The 26,295-nt window shown below is 40.1% G+C and overlaps 1 protein-coding gene across 10 annotated transcripts in view; it reads right to left on the bottom strand.

Moving 5' to 3' along the window:
- The window catches only part of afdna (afadin, adherens junction formation factor a), a 314,437-nt gene that overhangs the window by 19,404 nt on the left and 268,738 nt on the right, over positions 1-26,295 (bottom strand). For 5 of the 10 annotated variants that reach the window (XM_085982002.1, XM_085982003.1, XM_085982006.1 and 2 more), the window contains 9 exons: positions 25,065-25,130; positions 23,090-23,163; positions 22,401-22,519; positions 18,340-18,534; positions 16,502-16,593; positions 14,228-14,407; positions 8,381-9,424; positions 6,163-6,192; positions 1,353-1,487 (listed from right to left, as the gene is read on the bottom strand). In XM_085982002.1, coding sequence (XP_085838128.1) covers positions 1,353-1,487; positions 6,163-6,192; positions 8,381-9,424; positions 14,228-14,407; positions 16,502-16,593; positions 18,340-18,534; positions 22,401-22,519; positions 23,090-23,163; positions 25,065-25,130 — 1,935 coding nt within the window. The remainder of the gene's footprint in view (positions 1-1,352; positions 1,488-6,162; positions 6,193-8,380; positions 9,425-14,227; positions 14,408-16,501; positions 16,594-18,339; positions 18,535-22,400; positions 22,520-23,089; positions 23,164-25,064; positions 25,131-26,295) is intronic. The other 5 variants (XM_085982004.1, XM_085982005.1, XM_085982007.1 and 2 more) reach the window with 1 other exon arrangement.

Here is a 26,295-nt window from a genome sequence, read left to right as displayed (position 1 = left end):
ACTTCCGGTCAACCGACACGGCGAACTCGCACCTCACGTCCCGCCAAACTTACAGCAGGCACGCTTCGTCTTCGTGCGACACGACGCGGACCCCTGCAACCCCCGTACGATGGACAGTACGAGGTACTACAAACCGGGGACAAGGTCTTCAAGCTGCGACTCGGCGACAGGGTCGGCACAGTCTCCATCGACCGACTCAAACCAGCACACACACAACCAGGGGAACAGGTCCCTGTGGCCCGACCTCCAACTAGAGGCCGTCCCGCCAGCAAGCCGGCAGCGAACCGCCCGGCCCCACCAACTAGACCGGCGACCACTCAGAGCCGCTCCGGCAGAACCATTAGACCGTCACGACTCGTCCACGCCTCCTAAGCGGATTCTGGGGGGAGCTCTGTGGCGACACGCCACCACTGGACATAATCCGCTCACGGCGGCACGGACAGTTTAAGCAGACGCCCCCAGCCGGGGGCCCTTTCCTCCAGCAACTTGTTTCCCGCAGGGACAGGCTGCCGGGAGCACTTCCTGTCTGGGGAGTATTTAAGTGGTTGCGCGGGCTTTTCCAGTTCCTCTTTGCCATGAGGTTGATTAAAGCAGTTGTGTTTCACTAACTCTGGTCTCGACTCCCACGTTTGCCACGGTATCTCAACAATGTAGTCTTAAAAACCAAAGGTAGTATTGTTAGTTCAGCTATAATCTTAAAATTGAATACTGCTGGCAACGTGTACACACACTGGGAAGGAGCACTAACCAGGTGTGCTATATAGGACAGAAAGATGCAATTTCAGTCCCTTTGCCAAGACCACCTAATCTCCATTGTAATGCTGCAGGGAAACAGCAAGTGGACTCAAAATTTCCTCACAAAACAAAGCAGGAAGGCAGGTTTGAACCATTCTGAGTTCCTAGTCTTGACTTAACTACTTTGGGAACACATCAGATGGAGTTCAGATGACTCAAAGGAAGCAACAATATTGATGGCATCTCCAAAAGGTTGCTGGTTGCATGCCTCCAAGAGGCTAGCTAAGAGCAGGACTTACTGTGGCCTCCTTAAGGTTCTCATGGGTGTGGAAGACTAGCAAGGGAATCTGTTGGGGGGACCGGGGGGGGGGGGGGGGGGGGGGGGGGGGTGTACAACTATAGATAATAAACTAAGTCATTACCAGTACTGAAACCCACAAACAATGCCAGTGTGAAGAAACAACCGTATTAAAGAGAAGTGCTTTTTTGATACATTAAGTGGTGGAACAAGATGCAGTCAGAAAGAATTGTAAATAGGAAAGCCTCACAAAACTGGCTTGATGGTTGCTGGGAGCATAGACAGGTAAAGAAATTGTACACAAAAAATTCTCTTCAACCTTTTCATCAGTTTCTCTCCTTGCTCGCTCCTCCTCTTGACGATGGCGCTCAACATCTTGTCTTGCTCGTTCTTCTGCTTCTCGTTTTCGGATATCTTCCAGCTGTTGGTGACGTCTGCGTTCCTCATCTTGCAACTGCAATTAATTTATTGATATTTACTTTTAAACACAAGAATTGGGGTTCACTTAGATGTCTTTATAGCATGCTACTAGTAACTTATGCCACATTTGGCATGGATGAAGAGCTTTCTTTTGCACCACATCATCACCAACTCTGGTATATCAGCAGTTTGGCAGAGAGTAGACCACTTGGAAGATCTGTCCTTGCACTGGTAGAACTGACTTTCTGACCTGGAAGCACTTTAAGTGGTGCTCAAACAGTCCCATGTACTGCCTTCAATTTCAATTTATACTAATCAGTCAGGTAATTTCCCCTAACACAATCTGGTAGCAGAATTTGACTCCTTTGTAGGGTCAGTTTTTCCCCACAAGAGCAATGCAAGCTGGCAGTTCAAGCCTGACTGCCATCCTCACAAATGATGCCAATTCTGCAGCACATAATGGAAAGTTTCTATAAATTCTCCACCCAAGTAGTAATTTATGGATTACAGTTAAATTCAACTATATCAAACAAATGAATAGGACCTAAACTGAAATGTTCAATTACTGAATGGAAAATCTGTAGTTAATGGTTTTTCCCAAAATTACAAAAGGTGCATCATCACTGGTATGAGGAGAGTGTTGCATGCTATGCTACCAGCTTCACTTTGATATTTAAACAATAGAAAGAGTAAAATACACTAGATCTTAGTGGATTAAAATTTAACAGAAACGCTTTAAATCAAAATTGCAGCTAACTCTTTCAGTTAAGTGTAGCCAGAAGTTGCTCCTGGCCAGAACCAGCCCCAATATCTACTCTTTCTCCTCTTCTGCCAAAACAGCTTCTGTATTTTCCATCCTATTCATGTCACACTTCTTTCAGCTAAAAGTACAGATGAATTGACAGACATCCCTCTTCAACTTCCAATAGCACTATTGCTCTATTCCACACCACCTGAAAACTGTAGGTGGTGTCATGGACATCTCTTACTTGGAGCAATCCTGCTCAGCAGCTCAACTGAAAAAAAAATTAGAAAGTTGCATCATCACCGATATAAGGTTAGTGCCGAGTCCTATGCCACAAACTGCATTTTGACATTTCATCACCACTTAACTCAAATTACAGTCTGTCTTTCTGACAAATTCTACTACATGCAGTACATATTCATCACTAAGTAAATAATGTTGATCAACATCCACTAAAACGCACACTGAATCAGAGCATACTTATAGGGGGGGGAAAAACTTAGCAACTTCAGTTCAACGAATGCAATACCCCGTCCACATTGTAACACTTACCTTTATCTATAAAGGTATTAAAAAAGAGATACTTTAAAATTACTTTAATCATACCACAAACCAAAATATCAGACATGGGATGCCTCAGGAAAAGATATTAATAACTGAAAAAAGTTTCAACATGCAACAGAATCACCACCACTTTTGTTTGAGGGCAACAGGCTTTTTAATATAAAGTATCTTTTCCCATCCTTAGTGTCACCATGTTTGACCTATCTCAACAACAACTTGTATTTATATAGTGGCCCAGAAATTCGGGTCCCAACGCGCGAGTACGCACGGCGTACTCACGCGTGGACCCGATGGAAGTGCCGGTTTCTTGCATGTACTGCGTATGCGCGGGAAACCGGCACTTCCGTTCCTCTGAACGAAGGGGTTCAGAGGTCGAACGCATGCACGCGGGAGTCTGCGCGTGCACTTGGAACTTATGTTTTTTTTTAAAACAGGTTTTTCTGTGAGGGTAAGTTTTTAGATTTTAGAAATGTAAAAAACAGGCGTAAGGCCTGCATTTTAAAAGGTAAGTGGTCAATTAATTAAAATTAAAACATTTTTTCCACAGGTTTATTATTTTTAAATACTTTAAAAGCAAGGTAAGTTTATTTTTAGCCGTTTTTTTATAAAATTATTTTTTTCAAAAATTTAAATTAGTTTAAAATAGTTATTTAATGTAATTTATAGTTTATTTAAAAAGTGTGATTTAAAAAAAAAATTCTTTGAAGGTTTACTGTTATTTTGGGGCCCGTATATTCATAAGTTTAGACAGGTCTTCCTGTCAATCTTATGAATGGGCTTTTCCCTCCTCTGATTGGCTGCCCATGGCTCACGTGATCCTAGGGGACGCATCGCACTAACTACACCCCTGGGACACGCAAGCACAGCGCGCCGGGAGTTGGAGCAGGCCCCAGAGCGGAATTCCACGGGAGCCCAGAGCTCAACTGCCAGCACGCAAGGTAAGTGCAGGTCAGGGGCTTGCACCCGCGGGAAGCCCCCAACCCGAATTTCTGGGCCAGTGCCTTTAACGTAATAAAACATCCCAAGGCGCTTCACAGGAGTGTTAAACAAAAAATCTGATGCCAAGCCACATAAGGAGAAATTAGGGCAGGTGACCAAAAGCTTGGTCAAAGAGGTAGGTTTTAAGGCGCATCTTAAAAGAGGAGCGAGAGGTAGAGGCGGAGAGGTTTAGGGAGGGAATTCCAGAGTTTGGGGCCTTGACAGCTGAAGGCACTGCCGCCAATGGTGGGGGGATTATAATCAGGGATGATCAAGAGGCCAGAATTGGAGGAACGCAGATATCGCGGAGGGTTGTAGGGCTGGAGAAGATTACAGCGACAGGGAGGGGCGAAGCTGTGGAGGGATTTGAAAACAAGGATGAGAATCTGTGTCCATAAGCACCAGTATACCAACAAGCTTGCTAATGGGCAGTGGGTATTCCTAAGCAACTTTCAGACCCAGTGTAAAAACTTTTCCAGAAAAGGATTTAAAATATTAAAATTATTAATTGTTGAATAGAGTATGTAAAATGAATGCTCAATTATCCAGCTTATCGCTATGAAACGATAATTTCTACTCTTAATTGAGTTTACCTCCAGTAGGATGTTTTCTACAAGTGGCTTCTTTTTGAAAAATAAATCTCAATCACTACTTTATGGAGATCCTGATAAACCAGAGAAACTGGGAGATTTTGATTGACTGGTTATGTGTAAAAGCACAGAAAACTTAATGGGATAGACTTGCCTATATTACATTAAAATGGAATAAAGTATTTAGAAAAGTTATATATTCGCATGTTATTGTTTTTGTTTTAATTATATAATCTGTAATATTAATTTTAAAATCAAATTTTAAAATTAAAAATTTTAAATCTTGCAGATGAAATAGGAGGAAAAATATAAAACTGCCAAAGAAGAATCCAAATTGTTTCTGAACCAAAGCTTTCACGTGGACGAGAGTGAAGTTAAAAGTAGTAAGGACAGTGCGATGAAAATGCACCAAAAGTATGTGGGGAAAAAAGTACCATTCAAAAATGAAATGATCCACAGTAACTCAACACATTGAAGCATGAATATGTGGTTCCATGGAGGGGTGCGAAGCAGGTTTGATCCCCCCACTCCAAGTACCTGCTGGTTTGGGAGGGGTGGGGGTGGTGTGGAGAAGAGGAAGAGTAAACTCAGTTTTGGCACAATGCTGCTGTTGTACACTACTTCGCTTCTGGTTAAAAAAAAAAGCAAGGGGGGGGGGGGGGGGATTTTGCATCTCCAAGCACAAAAATTAAATGTATAGTCCTCAAAAAAAAAAAAAAACAAGCGAACAGAGTAACAGCTAATTAGTATCATATATGAAAATGACTGGAGAATTAATGAGGCACTATATACATATTACAGGAAACTCTTTGGTATCCGACACCGACGGGACCGGCGTGTTGCCAGTTGATCAAAAATTCCAGGTGACGGAGAGGGTTATCTACCGAGGCTATTTTTAACAAAGAAAAAATAAATAAAAAAATCAAGAAATGTGCAGTATACAGTAATTGGGTACTCACCTACAGAATGTTGTGTTAAATGGATGGTGGAAGATGCTTGATTAAGTACAGTACTGCCAGTTGAGGGTAATGCAATGCAATGACTACCAGCAGTGTGGGAGACGCACAGTACCCCTGTAAAATGGCGGATCAAAAGAGACTACCGGCAGCGCGGGAGAGTCAGATTCCTGTTACAGGAGTATTGAGGTGTTCCGACTTCAGACAGCACCAAGAAGCCGCGTAGTGGCAGTTTGGAGAACTACCCCCACTGACTAACTCGGCCACCGTAGGAGACTCGGACTCGGCAACATTGACGGTTATTGAGGTGTTGTTTTCGGAGTGAGAATTTTGCCAGTTAATAGAGGTGCCGTTTAAACAAGAGTTTCCTGTACAAGGATTATATAGTGAAGAGTCTATTCAAGCAGATGTTTCATGGAGTTTACCCATCAGCTAGGGTCTTTGCCTTACATCAATAAGGGCTACTGTGATGAGTTAGTGTGTTAAGCTGGGGGAACCAAAGAAGAAATTATGGCATAGTTGGTAATCAGCAATGTTGCAGCAGATTGAGAGGGGGCGGGAGTGAGAGAACAAATGGCCTGCTTGACAAAACTGGTCCTTGCATACGATTTTCCCAAACATTCAAATTCTGATTCCAAAGTTCAACAAGATAATAAACATGCTGTTAAAAAAATAGAACCACAAGGAAATCTAGCAGGGAATCAAGATTACACAAGAAAAAAAATAGCAAAAGCATAAATATTTGGCATATTTATAATAGACAAGTTGAACTAAATCACTACGGTCTCCAGGTGCAGTCTCCAGAGCCAGAGATAAGTGTGCAAAGGAGAGAATAACAGGCAGGAATACGAGTAGGAAGAAGAAACGAGAACATACCAAATCTAGAACTGAGATGGCTGGAACAGTCTGCAGCAGGGATAAGATGAAAAGGAAAGATGGAGCAAAATCATTAGTTGAGACAGTGCCAACAGCCATTTCACTGATTTTGATTGTCTATGGTAATAAAATCCAATGAGAAAATCTTCCACTGGCAAACACTGAGCACATTCCTTGCTAGAGCAGGAAGAGCTCAGTGTCAGACATATGATGGGAAAAACAAAGCAAGTTGTGTTTTCTTTTTTTTTAATCCTGAAAATGAAAAAATCAAGAATCAAAATAAGCACTGATCCACCAGAAAGCAGTGCATTTAATAATGAATCTTGAAGGTGCGCATGAGAATAGTCCAACAGACTAGAGAAGTTATATTAACATTCACTAGTCTCCCATTCAGAGCCGCTTGGAGGTTTTCCTCCCAAAACATGCACATTTCTATACATATAGTAAAAGTAACTAGATTTTTAATTTCTACCAGTGGATTTGTTATAGGACATTGCTCATGGAGAAAGATACTTATTATAACAAGCATTATACACGTCATGTTCTAACTGTTCACCTCCATAAAGTAATTTCCCCTTCAACAGTTTCTGCATCCTTCCTACTATATAATTATTTTTCTGCCCCCGTTTTCATCCCTTTTCCTCTTTGTAGCTATTGCACATACCTACTGTAGAGGCAGTATCTGTTTGTATTCAACTCATCTCTTTCTAAAAGGTACCTCAATATGCTCAATATGATGGGGCTGGGAATTAGGGTGGGGCAGTCGAGGCAATAAGGCAGCAGGAAGTGGTGCACAGGATGGAGTATGTATGGCCTGGGAGGGGGAAAGAAGGTAAGAGGAAGAGAGCTATACCTGCGCATAATTACAGATGAGTAGTAGGGTCTGGGAATAATCGGGCCAGAGGACATTTGGGGGGGGGCTGGGCTCTAGCAGCACGCATGATGGCAGAAGTTGAGGAGTCAGAGGGCACCGAGGAGATGGGAATGGGAGCACTCAATAAAAAAGGCAGAAGACTAAGAACTCAGAAGGTTTTGGGCCGGGGGGGGGGGGGGGAAATGGGGCGAGCTTAGATAATAAAATACATAGGGTAAGTGGTAGCAGTGAGTGAGTGGGGGGGTTGTCTGGGAACATTGAGTGGGAAGGGGGGTCTGGAAAACAGTCCAAGACAGAGCCTTAGGTCTGGAAGTTGGCAGACCCAAATATTGACAAAGTAGATGTGATGCAGTATAAAGGAGCAGGCAAGAAGCAGGGCAGGGAAGACAGTTGAAGAGGCCAAGATAATTTATTTGGCAGCAGGTCCAACTGAAGTGTGCCCACAACATCTTTTTTGGGAGGAGGGTGATGGGCGAGAAGGGAAGAGAAGAGACGACTCAGCAGATGTACAAAAATAATTTTGGTGGCCCAAAAATAAAAGGAAGGTAGCCCCAGTTGTACAAACCAAGCTCCAGAAAAAGATTAAAGTCCCAGGTCCTGGAGAGGGGATAGCCTTTGGGGCAAAATAACTTATTGGATGGATTTCCAACATGACAGGTAGTTTTATAGGTACAATTCATTTTTTTTTACAAATTAAATGTGTCTTTTTTTTTAAGGTGTGGAAACACCAGCCACAAAGTCAATTTTTAAAAAATAAATTATATTGCCCTGTTTAGTGTATGCTGGATTGTGAATGCCCACTTTCAAAAAAAATTCAACAATTTGATTGGCTGGTTGGCTTCGTGGTGGCTGCTGGTTGTTGAATTGATGGCTTTTACTACCTGTCTAGTGAATGGTACTGGTTTTGATGTATCAAATGGCTTACTGGTACAAACTTAACAGACAGTGGTTATTTGAACCAATTATTTTTCACAACGTCTTTGAGAGGTTTGATACTACTGATGCATGCTAGGTGCAAATTTAATCATATAGAAAGATAAACAGCTAATACAAACAGCTCATTTTTAAATTGCAGAGGATAGCTGATAACTTTCCATCACAGAAAGTTAAGAATAAATCAGCAAAACAAAACTGATTCTCAATTTGATTGAGGTACATAGCAACGAACTGTAACCAACTGCTCATTGAGATACTTACGATTTGGTTAAATGTCTAAATATTAAACATGCTATACTTTAGGACACCAATCTTTAAGCCATAAAAGGCCACAATAAACATTTTCAAAAAAGTGTACAGAAACTGGTCCACAACCTTAAATTGCACGTCTAACTTTACTCTCCTTACCCTTGCCCGTCTTTCCACTTCCAGTCTCTGCATGATAAGTGTTGTATCGACATCATCATCTTCTTCCTCTTCATCATCATCATCCTTCTCTTTGGACTCCTGTAACCGCTTTTGGAACTGCCACTCAAGCATAAGTTTACGAAGGCGGTCATTCTCCTCAGATGTGCGATCAGGCTTGTTCTGTAGTTCCTGTATCTCTTTACTAAGCATCTCCAAGAGGTGCTGTTGCTGCTGTTTCTCCATTTTCTCCTTTGCATCTCGTTTCCAAGGATCAGGTGAAAGGCTATCGCTTCCAGGCAACTGTTCTTTGCTAATTGTAATGTACTGCAAGTCCCTGCGTTCAATTGTACGAGGCTGTTGCTGAGGCTGAAGCTCACGGATCACTGTATCTTGAGGTCGCGGTAGGCTGGCCATTTTTTCTGGCCTTGTTTGCTGGATTGCAGAAGTAACATGAACAGGTTGGGCTGGATTTATATGCAAAGGTGGCGGGCCACGCATCTGGCCAATTTTCCTATCCTGCTCACGGCGTTTCCTGTCACGTTCTTCCTCCAACCGTGCCTTTTCTTTTTCATACCAGCGCTGCTGTTCTTCTCGTTTCCTACGATCAACAGCAGAGCCGTGATTTGATACTTGTGAAGCTGGTGGAGGAGGTGGTGGGGGTGGTAGGTCAGTGTGGGTATTATCAAAGTCAACTGTATAATGTACTGGTGGTGGAGGAGGGGGTGGTGGCAACTGACTGTCTATTCTAATAGGCTGGGAAACAGCAACTGGAGTAACCTGATTAGGAGTAGGAGTTTTCCAGCGCCCGGGTCCACTTTTATGAGGAGCAATAGCACTTGCTGGGAGTGATTTTGAAGAGTAGTTCAACTGCTCCTGACTTGATGCGCTAGAATCCACCGAGGAGCCTTGATTAGCCCAGGCATCAGACTTCCGATCCATGTCTTTCTGGTATTCTGCATCTCCGCGGAGCAGATCTTCCTGTCGCACCTTCTCTAGGTGGAAAGCTTTCTCTTCGTGCAATTCTTCTTGTGAATGAGTTCCACGCTTAAAAGCAATTAAAAAATACATAATTTATTACAAAAATATATATTTTTACATAGTTTGTTGCTTTAACTTTTTTTTTATATATAAAGAGATTTGAAAATGTTATTGGTCATTTGTTGTTTTACAGCTAAAATGCATTTTTAAGAATAAATAAATTTAAAGCAGCAAAGAATCTCGATAACTTGCATAACATTAGAAACCCTTCCCTATCTAGTACAAACCTGTTGCAGGCATGGTCCTACTTTACAATAGTGGTACTAATCACTTAGCTACTTAGAGGAAGGAAAGTCTATAAGGAACACTTCTTATTCCAAGTACTTCCCAGATCTATCTGAAATGATGCAAATGTAAAATGGCTCAAGAAAAATGAGCAAACATAATTCAGCCCTGATCACTAAACCCTTCATTTATTTAAATCTGTGAGCAGTGCCACAGGACACTACTTAAACTATAAAAACGCTAGCACACTGAAATTTAATCAATATAAATGAACCTAAAAAGGTTAATTTGGTCCAAAATAATCTAACTTCCTACAAACCACATGGCAGTTTATATTCAATTCTTAATACTACAAAAAGTCTGAATTAAACACTTAGGCCACTAATTTATGCGAGGTTCTCCTGATTTTCACCGTAACTTCAGTGGGTGATCAGCAGACACCCCAGAGAATACAAGCTGCTTTTTCTCCAGGGTTTACGCTGACCTCCGGTGAAGTTACTGCGGGGGATTGGGGAACACCTGTGGAAATTCTACCAAGAATTCAAAATTCACCAGGTACAAAAAAAGTCTAATGAAAATACCATGTAATTATTAGATAGGCCTTTTCCTACTGATACTATAACTGAGTGACTTCAGTGATTCTGGAAATTGGAACGGAGATTGTTCTGCATGAAAATTAAGCAACACCATAGTATATAAATTCCCAAATGTAAAATGAATGAGATTGGTACAAAACTCGATACAGATTGAGCTATTGGTCCTCTTATACACCAGGAATAAAATTGAACCCTAATAAACAAAGTCAACAAAATCTGTTTAAACTAGGATTTAAAAAAAAAAAAATCTGTGGTCTGAATCCTATAAAACAAACTGCACAGATATGAAATTCCTAATATATGCAATCTCAAGTTGTTACTGGTATACATCAATTACTCAGAAAATAATTTTTCAGATAACAATTAACCACGTGATAACACTGGTATGTGTTAGGAAACTTTGTTTAAATAAGTGGTTGTTATCCTGGTTAAATGACGAGATGTTCGGTCAAAGTGCGAAAGCACTTCATTGCCAAAGGCACTCCTAGTGAGCAAGATTTATTGTTGACTGTGTACACAAATAGAAGTTAAAATTAAATGCTGCTGCTGGTGATTGGTAACTTTGACTGATACATTGTTTAGGTTGCAATGCAGGATGATATATAAACTAATTGAGCAGCTGCCAACCTATTATTTATCCAGGGCTACCAACTTCTAATGGAGTAAAACAAGACGCCAGGCATTACACTGTATGGCAGGGCTCCACATTTCTAAAACAAACTTGGATCAAAGGCAGTAAATTGTTCAACTCCCATTACTGCATTAATGCGAATAATGATTTTTCCACTGCCACATAAAACAAACTTGCCTATTCCTTCTGATCATAATAGTTGGGCTCTACAGATTGTGCTGTAATTATACTGTACAATTTGAATTAGTGACCGCACAGTAGTATACAAATATTCGTTTCAATAACAATTTCTGTCCTTTCTGCCCCACCCCAACTGTTTTACTCATACAAAATTGTTTAGGTTAGTCTCAACTTTCTCGCCAGGTTGCATTGTTTACACATTATAAACTAATGTGCTTATATTAAGGCAACCATGGCTTCCAGATTTTCTCAAGCACACTCCCTCACATCGTTGTTCCTTACAGCAAAGTTGCGTAAATGTAGAGGGGGGCAGGGGGTACACTTCAAAACATTAACAAATTACCTCAGTTACATTTTTCTAACCATCTGTTTTTACACATAGTTAAGAACTACACTATCCATACACAATTTCAGAAGTTAACTTTACAAGATCACTAAAAATATTTCAGGTTCATTTCTCAAACCTAAAAAAGTTAATATGCTAAATATCTGAAAAATGTGTGTACAGGATAGTTGAATGTATTTATCACAGCAAATATTCATCGTCGCTCAACTGTTTCATACAATTGTCTTGTGACATTACAGACATAATTTGGCCATCATAAAGGTAAGCACTGCCACTCTCAAAACACATTAGTTAGCAATGCAAGAGATGAATATGAACAAAGTAAATTAAGTAATGACAACAAGCAGCTATGTGGAATGCCACTGGAGAATTAAAGCAAAGGGCACGATCCTGCCAGTCCGGAGGAGGCGGGATAGCCAGGAAAATGGCAGAATTTGGGGGCAGGTGCACAACCCGCCTCTGTGCCATCTTGCCAGGTAATTAACAGCATAATCACCATTTTGCCCAAGTGCGGGCTTCCCGAAGGCTCCAAACCCCGCCAGGGTCACCGAGGCGAGTAGAGGGTCTGCGGGGGTCGGAGGGGTGCAAAAGTGCGCTGTGAAGCTAAGTGATGGGTGCAAGTGTGGAGAGGTGAGTGTGAGGTAAGTGGAAAGTGTTAGAAAAAGTTTACTTACCTTTGTTTCTTCCTGCAGGCTTCAAGAGTTGGGTATGCGGAGAGTCTCGCACATCCGTGGCAGAGATGACAGATGGCCGTTGCATTCTCCAATGCAACAACCATCTAATTTCTGCAAAAGAAAGAAGTTTGATGAGGTCTTGAATTCAAGAACTCATCAAACTACAGAGAATGTAAGTGTTTGACATCTTCACAGAGCGGTCAAACGATGACAATTCATCTGTCAAAAATTGACAGGTGAAACGTCATACATTGACGTTCTCTGTAACCGGCTTTCCTTTAATTGGCCTGCTAAACCCACTGGGCGGGCTTAACAAGGTCAATCAAGGGAAAATAGCGTGGGTTGGCCAGAAGTTGATGGCGGCGGGACTGAAACCAGACAAGTGGGAGTCCCACCTCCAAAAGCTCCCCATTGGCAAAATCCAGCCCAAAGTATCTAAAATGTTTTTTTTCTTTATTTACTTTTTTGTACTCAAGGTGAGGGATGTTAGTTGAAGAGACCTGTTCAATTTCAGATACCTAGCATCAGCATTAAGCACTCCCAGACTTGGTATAGCAAAGCACCCTCTACTCTGTCCTATGCCTCACCCCTAACCTGAACCTTAGCCATACTGTTGTAGTTGGGGTGCTTTTCTATGTTCCATGTCCCACACCAGCCATCCTGTGACCTGAGAGTGTGCCAATTAGTTTTTTGTTATAGGCCGATGCCCACTACGGACTGGATTGAGAGTGCTTAAACTCATTCACATGTACAGCCAGCACAGACATTTCCACCCTATAGGGCTCGGCTGGATTTGAAAACAGTCCCAGAGGTGAAAAGCTAAAGTCTAACCCACAGCTTCACCCAATTTCCTGGCGGCACACATGTTTTGACTAAGGTCTGCAATCCTGATCAGAGAGACAGCGGATTAATTTCCAATTCTCTGTTGGACCATGGCAGGATCCAGGCCTTCTTATTTTGTTGTTGCTGCTGCTATGGCGACCTCACTGCTGGTTAAATTGGAAGGGCTCAAGAGTCGACGTGTATAACCCTAAAACCTAATAACAATGTAACCCTGCAAATGGACTGGCACTGGTACAACAGGAGATAGAACCAGACTGAAGCAACAAGGTCCTTGCTGACCTTAATACGCAAAGAGCAAACTTCCATTTATATAGTGCCTGATCACATCCTAAGAATTTCCTAAAGCACTTCAAAGCTAATGAATTAATTTTGAAGTGCAGTCACTGCTGTATAGGCAAATTTATGTAGAGAGTAATTCTTCAAGCCTTTTAGTGATGCCTGCAAGACAGCTATTTTTATTCAGTTTATTCATTCAGAATGTACAGTAATAGGGGTATGGCTAAGTAAATTAAGCATTGTGAAAACATATGCAAGAGTCTGAAAATATTTTTTTTTTATTCTCCCAGACAATAACCTCTCATTTTAGCTTTTTCTTTGTCTATTTCATTACTTTTAAACAGTTTAATCTTGTCCTTTAATTCTTTTGGTATCTTCAATTCTAGCTTTTCCCCCCCATTTAATTGTTCATGTTTTTGAACTTGTGATCCATTCTCCATTTCATCTATAGAATTCTTTGACTTAAATTTTTTTTTTATCTAAATATGCAAAGTAGATCCAAAATTAATGAGTATCCCTATACTAGAGGAAGGTACATAATCTTAATTTTTCTGAATTTTCCATGAAGCATCGCTAACACTTTAAGCAGGTCAAAACTGTCCATCTGAGAATAGCTAACATAAGTTACTTTGTACTTACGACTAAATAGGAGCATGTTATTAAATCCAGCTATTAAAGAACGTTCTACAAGTTCTGCCACCATTAACATACAATTTTGTAATAAAATAACTGATCACTTCGGAAAAGCTACCACTTGTTTTTTCCCCACTTGTATTCTCAGGGTAGTTAAAAAAACAGCAGTATAGATTAGGCAGAATTCATTAAAATGTAGTCTCACATCTTTAGGGGAAACACTGTACTAATAAATCTAAAATCAGAAGTCACGATATATCAAATTGCTAATCATTCCATTATACAGGGAGCAACCAGTACTGCAGCTCTTCATATCATTTTCAAAATTTTTTGTCCCAAAAACACTTAGTATGATTTCTTCTATTTAGCTATTGCCTAGACAACGTTGTATCAGCATAGTCTTACCTGTACAGCGCCACTGAAGGGCTGCTCCTGCATCATTGTCCTCTCATCATAGTGTTGCCATTGTCCAGGGACAGGACTCACTCTGTCCTGGGATCTGGACGTTGGGAAGGTGAAGTATTCCCTGGTATATGTTTGCGTAGGAATTGGATAGGCTTCAGGTCTTGTGGGCAATAATTGCTCCTAAAAGTAGAATTAGCAATTTATCTAATGAATCAGCAAACATTCATATCTCATGAATTAAAAATGTCAAGCATAAATAATTTAGAAGTGACAGGAAATATATTGTGCATAATATATGATTGCTATTGAACTTTCAAATACACATATAAAAAAAACCGAGCCAGGCATTTCTCAGTGTAGATGCTGCCTTGACCATTATGCAAAATCTACACTTTGGCCCTGGACAAAGGGGTATTGGTTGAATTAATTCATATTTCTGTACTTGCAACACAACAGTTTTAATCTATTCCCCCCCCAAAAAACTCAAACTTGCTAGTGTAATTTCTCTTCAAATGCACATTTTTTTTTAAACAAACCCCCATCTCTCAAGACCCCTCCACAGTTGGGCATGTGAGCTGGTACAGTAATATACTCCCAGTATACTCCATACAAGCATAGCCTAGATGAAGTCATCCAACATCCATTATTGGATGAGCAGAAATTTTCTCCAATTAAATATTGGGAAGATTGATGATTGTTTTCAGTCCTCGCCACAACTCTGTTCCCTAGCCACCGACTCCTTCCCTCTCCCTGGCAACTGTCTGAGGCGGAACCAGACTGTTCACAACCTTGGTCTCATATTTGACCCTGAAATGAGCTTCCAACCACATATCCGCAGCATAACTAAGTCCACCTATTTCCACCTCTAACATCACCCATCTTCCGCCTCAGCTCATCTGCTACTGAAACTCTCATCCATGCCTTGGTTACCTCTAGACTTGACTATTCCAACATACCCCTGGCTGGCCTCCCACATTCTACCCTACGTAAACTTGAGGTCATCCAAAACTCGGCTGCCCGTGTCCTACTCACACCAAGTCCCGTTCACCCATCACCCGTGCTCGCTGACCTACATTGGCTCCCAGTTAAGCAACGCCTTGATTTCAAAATTCTCATCCTTGTTTTCAAATCCCTCCATGACCTCGCCCCTCCCCAATCTCCTCCAGCCCTACAACCACACCCCCCACCCCACAAGATTTCTACGCTCCTCTAATTCTGCCCTCTTGAGCATCCTAGATTATAATCGCGCAACCATTGTTGGCCGTGCCTTCAGTTGCCTGGGCCCTAAGCTCTTGAATTCCCTCCCTAAACCCCTCTGCCTCTTGCTCCTCCTGAAAACTTAACTCTTTGACCAAGCTTTTGGTCATCTGCCCTAATTTCTCCTTATGTGCTCGGTGTTAAATTTTCATCTTATATCACTCCTGTGAAGCGCCTTGGGACATTTTACTACGTTAAAGGCGCTATATAAATACAAGTAGTTGTTGTTGTTAACAGAAATCTTTACCCCAACTATTAGATCATAATTTGTGTTTTTTTCCTTTAAGACATGGCATAGTTAGTGGGTGAATTTTTCTTACAACACAAAGATTCCATTATGGCCTGTGACGAATTGTGACAGGTAGAGCTCAAGGCGCAGCTTTTCAATCGTTTGGACAGTCTAACATCCTTGCACACCAAACACAGGCAGGGTTTTAAAAGGTACACTACAACACGGCAAGACAATGAGATTGTACCAACAAAGAAATTTGTATTGAGAGGAACAAATAATACTGGTAGGTGTAAATGAATTATCCAAACTGATAATCAAATCGTGCAGGTTTGGTAAGTTCTCATCTGTTCCTTGGTCATAAATTGGCAACAAAAAGTTTATCATTTCGCTGCTCTCAGGGTTGATAAAAAATATATAGTCTGTGGTAGAATTTATCACTACTTATTAAAATGACTAACAGTCCTCACCACATGACCCCTGTAGAAACAGACAACCAGCACAATGCCAAACTAAAATGATATACGTTAACTATTTTTCAAGCATTTGCTTTACTACAACAAGAACTTTCATTTACTTAACATAGGACAATTCCCCTAACATAAATACCACCTTATTCAGGCTATTGCAATATTTAAAAAATAATGCAAAGAAATAATTACAAGTTGGTAATCATCAAAAGGATCAGAAGGTAACAATACACATAAACCAAGTGGTTAGATTTAAAGGTTTGCAACAATTTTTATGGCTTAAACCGTTAGTAGCCCATAACCCGCATATATACTGACCTCAGCGCAAAGGTTCCCAGTGGAGACTGATTGGATTTTGGAGGTAGGTGCAGTAGAATAAACAGGCTTTGCCCCAGGACTTGGAGGTTGGTCTTCTCAGCCAAAAATCAAAAACATTGCGTTAAATACAGCATTAATTATTTACATTATACACCAATGTCTGAATTCATGATATGCAACACTTTGTTAAATTAGAAACTTCTTCCAAATTGTTAGTTTTTGAATTTCTATGTCTGATACTGAATGATGAACAGTCGGCACCACGACTGCTTAACAAAGGAGAACTAACTGAACAGCTCATGTCTGGTATTTTACTTAGCTTTGTAACACTGGGATAAACTTCCAGTTTACAATTTTATGCATAAAAAGTATAACTATTAATGCTCTAAATTTTTTTAAATTGCTCCATTATCTTAACTGCAACGGTTACATGCGAAGAGTTTTTCGACTTCAGTACTTAATGTAAATATAATGAAGTCACATTACTTTTGAGTATTGAAATTATATCAATTTTTTCTTCACGTTCCAGTTAAGATACACATTGATACAAGACATGCAAATACAGATTTAGCTTAGCATTATCCAAAGTGAATTAAAAAGAAAAGATCAGAGACATCAAGAAAAGTCTGCATGTTAAGCAATTTTCCTTAATCCACGCAGAGAAAATATATATTCCTCTCCCACAGCCATCCTCCACAAATGTGGAACTAAACTTAAAGCACCAGAAGTTCTGTTACAGGGCGACAAGAATTACATCTGCTTGTGGTGGACCTGCGACAATCGGCAGGTCCAAGGGGACATTCACCAGTAGGTCTATTCAATATAATATGGATTCAGATTCAGGTAGATATCGATAAATTTCTTTACAGAACTGATCCATTTCCCAGTATGAGCATGCCCCAGAAATGGAAACTCCAACAATCCTGACACACTTATGTACCAGAAGTTTTAAGAGCATAAATAAAGCATGGAAGAAAAGGTTATTTTACCCATTGAGCTCATTTTTCTACAGACCATATACAATCTGATCTATTATGGACTCTACCCAACCTTATCTTTTCCTTCAGGAAGGTTCTATGCAAACGCACTCCACTCCCGAAAAGGCAAGTCAAGCAAAACTCCAGAATACCTATCTAATCTTATTTCCTATATCCTATGTAGAAAAGCCTGCTTTTAGTAGTAGTCCAATACATAGTAATCCAGAGGCCCCACCATTTCCCTTGAGTTTATAATTCCATGTTTTAAAATCCTTCTCATGATCTACAGCACTAGATCAGGCGTCCCAGTGGTTAAATAAAGCACCATCATACAGGCTAGGAAGGTACCTGCCCTGGTCTCTGCTGAGTTTTCCGATTTCAGCCAAGGCAACTGGTCCACTAGAATTGGAGTCAGAGAGGGAAAAAGGTCACAGTTCCTGATTATTCTGTAACCCCTGCTAGAAATTGAGGGTGTATGAACATTGGGCGAGGACAGCAGTGAACTGGAAACAGACCCAACCCTATGATCAAATAGCCAATGGCCTGCTAACACACTGATTCTAGACTCTCAATGACTATTTGCTACAAGGTATCAGAGGGCTACCACCACATATGGAACCATACCGTAGTTGAATCACAACATCCAGGAGTGTGGAAACATTGGGAAAAATTAATTTCTCATTATCTTTAAAGTAAATTAAAATTGCTTACATCATGAAGGAACCTTCCTGCCCAATACAACAGAATCAAAATTACTGTTCTAGTTTACTAATAAATCCCTCTCAATTACTAGTCAACTGTATCCCTCAAAGCACCTGACAACAGAGGCAATGAAGCTAGATCCAGGACTACAGTGCTTACTTGCTACATTGGGACTAGATCGATGATCTGCTCGGTTTTTCAACAGTCTGTCATCTCCAGGTAGTTTCTTTGGTTCAGTGTATTCTGTCCAACCCATCGGGGAATTTTCAGGTGTTCCATTCTGGGGATTATTGTTGTACAATTCAAAACCTTCACTCTTTGGACGAGGTTTGCCTGAGCCACGACGATCAGAGGCTGAAAATGGGGGAGAGAGAGTTTACTCATTTCCAAATTTTGTATAAGTCGGGTGAAAATGACTTTCACCACAACCATCTTAAAAGCACCTTTTCAACTGCTAATCTTGAAGCATATGGTTCTTCGCTAAAGAATGATTTAAGTTTTGATAATACTGTGTAAAATTGGAGTGCAATAAGTTGTAAATGCAGTGAGAAAGGAATATACAGTATTAATAAATTACAACGCAATAGAAGGTTTTGCAACCGAAAGGTACTGGTCAGTCCAATGTCTTGTTAACTGACTCATTAAGCGTGATGCTAGCACTTTACTCAAGCTCGTTAAAGTGGAAACAAATGATAGTGCAGTAATTTTTTTTTTTTTTTATAAACTGGGCAAAACAATACCATTCATAATTATCCGTCAAATTCATTTGTTTTCAATTAGATACACTACTTATTACAGCAAAACAAACACAAAGAATCATTAAAAAATGCAAAAGGACCTAAATACAACAGTTTAGGTATAAATAAATCAAGAAAATTGGGGGGAAAAAAAAAGCAGTGAATGCTTAAGACAGAAGAAAACTGAGTCTCAGTGAGGCTGCATCTGAATTTACAGCGAGGGAAATGGGGCCATGCTCACTTGATTTCTAAAGGAGGAAACTTCTTATTGTCCGGAGTTAATTTCCTTCTCCCCCTCCACAGCTGAATGAATGCATTAATGTATGGATTACATTAAATCTATTGGTGGCATAATTCTTAATAATTGTTATAAAGGAATACATCTGTACATTTACTTGTGACTGTTGCCTCCTGTTGCTGTGTTTTAGAACTACTCGTTAAGATTTCAATTTAACAAAATTCATACTGTATCAAAAATATCCAAGTGGTTTGCATTTTTTAAATAAGAATGCTGCCAAATTCCCAGATTAAGGGAACATTTGCACCTTATTAGCATGTTGAAGAAAAACAAATTATATTAAACAGTAATTATTCAATAATGGAAGTAGTGATCAATAATTAAACATAGCAACACCATTATAGGAGGCCAGAGGGATTAGGAACACAACAGATGGAGGATTGCGTCCATAATCCCTTTTCCTATTGCTCGCTGATGCATAGTAAACACACATTAACACACTCATCAAATTGCATTTAAGATGAATATTCCAGGTATAAACTGTTTGCTTCAACTGAATTCTGAAGATTAGCGATACAGCATTATTTGAGCTCATGAGGAATATTCCAACTGCACTTCTAAAATATCAATCTAATAGCTCTGATTCACACACACTCCATCCAACAGGACATACAAATTGGCCAGAAAAAGCTATAATCTTGAGGATTGGGAGCAGTTTAGGAGTCAACAAAGGAGGACAAAGGGATTAATTAAGAAAGGGAAAATAGAATATGAGAGTAAGCTAGCAGGGAACATAAAAACTGACTGTAAAAGCTTTTATAGATATGTGAAGAGAAAAAGATTGGTGAAGTCAAGCGTAGGTCCCTTGCAGTCAGAATCAGGGGAATTTATAATGGGAAACAAGGAAATGGCAGACCAACTAAATACATACTTTGGTTCTGTCTTCACAAAGGAGGACACAAATAACCTCCCTGAGATGCCGGGGAACATAGGGTCTGATGAAAGGGAGAAACAGAAAGAAATCAGTATTTGTAGGGAAATGATGTTAGGAAAATTGATGGGACTGAAGGCCGATAAATCCCCAGGGCCTGGTGGTCTACATCCCAGGGTACTTAAGGAAGTGGCCCTAGAGATAGTAGATGCATTGCTGGTCATCTTCCAGAACTCAATAGACTCTGGAACAGTACCCATGGATTGGAGGGTAGCTAATGTTACCCCACTATTCAAAAAAGGTGGTAGAGAAAAAGCAGGGAATTATAGACCGGTAAGCCTGACATCGGTAGTGGGGAAAATGCTAGCGTCTATTATAAAAGATGTAATAGCAGAGCACTTGGAAAGCAGTGACAGGATCGGACAAAGTCAACATGGATTTACAAAAGGTAAATCATGCTTGACTAATCTACTGGAATTTTTTGAGGATGTAACTGGTAAAATAGATAAGGGAGAACCAGTGGATGTGGTGTATTTGGACTTTCAGAAGGCTTTCGATAAGGTCCCACATGAGAGATTAGCGTGCAAAATTAAGGCACATGGGATTGGGGGCAAGGTATTGACTTGGATAGAGGACTGGTTGGCAGACAGAAAGCAAAGAGTTGGAATAAACGGGTCGTTTTCCGAGTGGCAGGCAGTGACTAGTGGGGTACCGCAAGGATCGGTCCTAGGACCCCAGCTGTTCACAATATATATTAATGATCTGGACGAGGGAATTGGATGTAATATCTCCAAATTTGCAGACGACAAAAAGCTGGGTGGGAGGTAAGCTGTGAGGAGGATGTCGTGAAACTCCAGTACGATTTGGACAGGTTGGGTGATTGGGCAGAAACATGGCAAATGCACTATAATGTGGATAAATGTGAGGTTATCCACTTTGGTGGCAAAAACAGGAAGGCAGATTATTATTTGAATGGCAATAGATTGGGAGAAGGGGAAGTGCAAAGAGACCTGGGTGTTATTGTGCACCAGTCGCTGAAGGTAAGCATGCAGGTGCAGCAGGCAGTTAAGAAGGCAAATGGTATGTTGGCCTTCGTAGCAAGAGGGTTCGAGTACAGGAACAAGGATGTCTTGCTACAGTTGTACAGGGCCTTGGTGAGACCGCACCTTGAATATTGTGTGCAGTTTTGGTCACCTTACCTGAGGAAGGATGTTCTTGCCATGGAAGGAGTGCAGCGAAGATTCACCAGGCTGATACCTGGGATGGCAGGAATGATGTATGAGGAGAGATTGTGTTGATTGGGCTTATACTCACTGGGGTTTAGAAGATTGAGAGGGGATCTCATCGAAACCTATAAAATTCTGTCAGGTCTGGACAGACTAGATGCAGGAAGGATGTTTCGGATGGTCAGGGAGTCCAGAACCATGGGTCACAGTCTAAGGATAAGGGGTAGGACATTTAGGACTGAAATGAGGAGGAATTTCTTCACCCAGAGAGTGGTGAACCTGTGGAATTCTCTGCCACAGAGGGCGGTGGAGGCCAGTTCATTAAATATATTCAAGGAAGAGTTGGATATATTTCTTGAGGCTAAAGGGATCAAGGGATATGGGGAGAAGGCAGGGACAGGGTACTGAATTTGGATGATCAGCCATGATCTCATTGAATGGCAGAGCAGGCTCGAGGGGCCGAATGGCCTACTCCTGCTCCTATGTTTCTATGTCAGAATTGGTCAAGAGAGTGCATTTACTTAAAATGTGGACAGTCTTAGAAAATATTTATTCAACAAAATAGATGAACATTGGGCACCACTCAGAGATCCTTGCATTACTAGTAGTCCCATTTAAATCTGAAACCCAAAGCCTACAGTTTAAAAAAAATTATTGCATCACCCCAGATTTGTCACAATAAATTACTATATTTGCATAAGTTTCACCTGGTATTCTCTGCTCACAAGGTTGGTAGAAGAACACATTGATATAATACCTCATCACGTGTGCCAAGCAATAGATTATTTTGGAAGGGAAGTGACTATTATATAGGCAAATACAGCAGCCAATCTTGCACAAAGCAAGGTCTGAGATGAATGACCAGTTAACTTGTTTTTGGTGGTATTCACTGTAGAAGAAATGTTGGACAGGACACTAGGAGAACACCCTGCTCTTGCCAATAGCACCAGAAATCCTTTTACTTCCATCTGGAGGCTGGAAAGGAAAGTTATTGAACATATTGCCTGCCCACTAAAGTACACAATTTTATGCTCTCTCAGATGATCTTTGATAGAGAACTTCAGTCTAACATACAAAAATATTTTTACCTCTCTGCATCATTGGAGATGGTTGGTTGAGTAGAGTGGCCAAACCGTGGTAAATAGCTCCTTGTCTTGCTATTTCTAAGGTGACCACAGAACCTGTTCTTGTCATAAGCTCTGCAGCCCTGAAAAAAGGAGTATTTTGTTTTAATAGTTTAAATGTTAATTGCAGTAGATTAAAAGTGCATGAAATTATATTTGACGAAACTGCTAGACTTGCTTGGTTTGCACTTAATTTCCAATTCCAATTTTTTTTATTTAAATAAAACTGACTAATTCAAAAATGAGAGTTTGCATTCTTCACTTCTGCCTCCCTCCCCCCTCCCCTTTATGGTCTACCTACATACAGCATGCATCATTTCAGACTGAGCCTGTGGTCAGGAAACCTGATCCATAACCTCTATTGTCCATTGGGAAGTGTGCAAGGTCAGTCTTGAGGCGGACAGTCTCTCTGATGCTCTTTCCTTAGCTGTGCAGGCGAGGAGGAAGAGAAAAATCTGGGCTTGAACTAATATCTTAGCATGGAGTTGCATACTTTTGATACTATACCATTCATTCCCAACAGACCGCATTAACTCAAATTTGAGACCACACAGCTTAAGCTGCCCATTACCATTATTTTCCAAATGACAGTACCACTTTGGTGGTTTTCATCGCTTAAAAGTCAATAGACAAACCGCAGTAGCACGCTTTACCTTTCTTGTGAAAGCCCCACAAGACTACGACCATCTACACTTAGTAACTGATCTCCTGCAGCCAAACGACCATCCTGCAAACACAAGGAATTAGTCACAATTAGACAGCATCCTGATTTTATGCACTAGGATGGAATGGAATAGAAAAAACATGCTTATAGTTACATTTGTTTAATAGTAATGTTAGATTATCAGTCATTCCAAAGAGCTAAATTATGTAGGGTGACTACCCCAGGCAATCTTTCCTTCCCCCTCCTTAGCATATTCCAGTCTAATTTTGACATATGCAAAACTATATTAAAAAACAAAGGTATGAAATTATTAAAATGAAATTAAAAAATGTCTAAAGTTATAATTTTTGTTTTTGACTATTTTATCCTCTCAAGCCTTCTTGCTGGGTACAGTTTCATAGATGCAAGACACCTTCTAGCACTATGCCCAAATGATCATTACAGTATTGCTAATCTAAAATGTACAAAATTCATGAGATTAATGCCATAACCCTTGGTAATAACCATGCCTTTTTGAATCTCACATTGTAAAACTTCTGAGCGCGTTCACTGGGCAAAATTCTTAGATTTTGGCAGCTTTATGATTAAAGGAACTATTTCAGGAAAAAGGGAACATAAAACTTTGTGCTTATAATGGCAAAGTACTTGGATCACATTTACATATTGTAAATATAGATGTAATTACAAATGAAACACGTCGTTCCAATGTACTTAATACTACACTGTAGCATTGCTCTAATTTGAGCACTTATCTCGAGCCTCAGCAAAAAAATAGAAAATTAGCTACATTTTCTATGCATCACAGTAACCTCAACCATCTGCAGTGCTTTTTCAGATGGAAGCATGTATGCATAGTATTTTTACCTGCAAATTCAAATTTTCCTCAGATCAGAGATGCCTTTGGGCAATCAAATACCTTCAGTCCTTGAAAGCTTTCCATCATTTAATAACTTACACTTTATTCAATGTTTATAAACTCAAATTTCATGCAATCATCCTCAATTATCTGACCGAGAATGCAAATGGAAAGGTTGGGTTAAAAAAAAAGCTTCAGTTCAATTTTAATATCCCAGCAAGTGAAACAGGTTTACCTGGAGCAATAATGTTACTGGAGAGAATTTTTAAATACAGCAGCATAAATATGTAGTGAAAAGCTACACTTTTCATAAATTTTGCTTTAGATTTGATAGATGAGGAATGATGGAGTCGGTTCACAGTCATTCCTATGATCTCACTTGATAACTAGATTGCGCTGTGTCTTTTTAATGATGACATGACTTTAAAAACCTAACATAACAGTAATGAGAAAAAAGAAAAAAAAGTAACAAAACAGATCTATTTTTACAATTTTAGTTTAACAGAATGAGACTTAATTTGTAAACACCTAAATATTTAACAGGACAGTAAATGTTGAAAACGCTCTAAAGTTGTATTTAACAGCTTTAAGCAAGTGCCATGTTCATGAATAAGGGGAAAAAATGCTTTATTTGGAATTGATTAAATTTAACTGCAGCAATTTGGTGCAGTAGTATTCACTACTCAATAAACACTTCCCATTTCTGGACATATATTTACTAAATGAAGAACTTGTATTTAAATAGTTTTTCACAGCCTCCGGCATCCCAATGTGATGTTGGTTGAGGGATGCATACGGACCAGGACACCAGGAGAACCCCTCTGCTCTTTTTTAAATAGTGCCATGGGATTAGTTACATCTAGGGTAGATGGGACCTCAGTTTAATGTCTCATCCACCAATTTACTGAATTAGATTGTCCAAACATGTTTCAGGTAAATTTACAGAACTCAAGTATACAATGACAAAATTATTTTGTACAATGTATATTTTTCTCCCTTTAAAAAAAAATACACTTAAGCAATGATATTGCTTGGATCAGTTGTCATGGGCCTCAATATTTAGAACATTTCTGCTTAAACAGAACAGGAACGAATAAGGTCTACTTACCAAGTCTGCAGCTCCTCCTTTCACGACAGATTTAACATAGATTCCTAGCTTATCCTGTCCCGCACCCTGCGGACATTGAAGAAAGATCAGTATCAAATACTTATGAACAAAACTTCCCAAGAGCTAAATCATGCCGACCTACTTTCAGTAAGCAACTGATTTTATATAATGTGGAACTGATGTAGAGTAGCCCATCGGAACTCTCTGTTTGAATCTTCTGGAAATATTACTAACTAAGAGTAATGTGGGCCCCTTAATGACAGGCACAGGCGATACTGTAATTAGAAATCAGGAAATGATAGATTTGTTAAATAGCTACTTTGCATCAGTCTTCACAGTGCAGGATGTGGACACAGTACCAGAGATAAAAAGCAAACTAAAAATAAGTCAAGGGGAGGAACTAACTAGATTCAATATAAGTTTTTTTTTTTTTATAAATGGTGATGGCGAAAGTAATGAGATTAAAGATAGACAAATCTGCAGGACCTGACGGTTTCTACCCCAGGGTATTAAAAGAAGTTGATCATGATCTTACAAAACACTCTTGATTCAGGAATTGTCCCCTTGGATTGGACAACTGGCAATGTCACTCCATTATTTAAGAAGGGTAGGAGAAATAAACTAGGAAATTATAGGCCTATTAGTCTACCATCAGTTGTGGGGCAGTTATTAGAATCTATTAAGGACAGAGTGACTGAGAATTTGGACAAATATGAGCTGATCAGAAAGAGCCAACATGTCTAACGAACCTAGTTGCATTTTTTGAGGAGGTAACTAACGTGATAGGTAAGGGAATGTCTATGGATGTTATGTATATGGACTTCCAGAAGGCTCGACAAGGTTCCACATAAGAGATTGAATAAAAATGAGCGCGCATAGAATTGGAGGCAACCTATTGGCTTGGACAGGAAATTGGTTATGAGGTAGGAGACAAGAGTAGGGATAATGGGTATGTACTCAAATTGGCAGGATGTGACTAGTGGTGTCCCCCAGGGATCTGTACTGGGGCCACAGCTTTTCACTATTTATAAATGATTTGGCTGGAGAAAGAGCACTGTATATCTAAGTTTGCTGACAACACTAAGTTTGATGGTACAAGAGGGTAGATGGGGCATTGATGGATTAGGTGAGTTAGCAAAACTGTGGCATATGGAGTTTAATGTGGGAACGTGAGGTCATCCACTTTGGACCTAAGAAAGATAGATTAGAGCATTTTCTAAATGGTGAGAAG

The sequence above is a fragment of the Somniosus microcephalus genome, chromosome 3, assembly GCF_052327205.1.
Source record: "Somniosus microcephalus isolate GS21.2 chromosome 3, FLI_Smic_1.0, whole genome shotgun sequence".
Taxonomy (NCBI): Eukaryota; Metazoa; Chordata; class Chondrichthyes; order Squaliformes; family Somniosidae; genus Somniosus; species Somniosus microcephalus.
The sequence above is the reverse complement of the archived record's forward strand: the minus strand, read 5'-3'. Positions and strand labels throughout refer to the sequence as shown.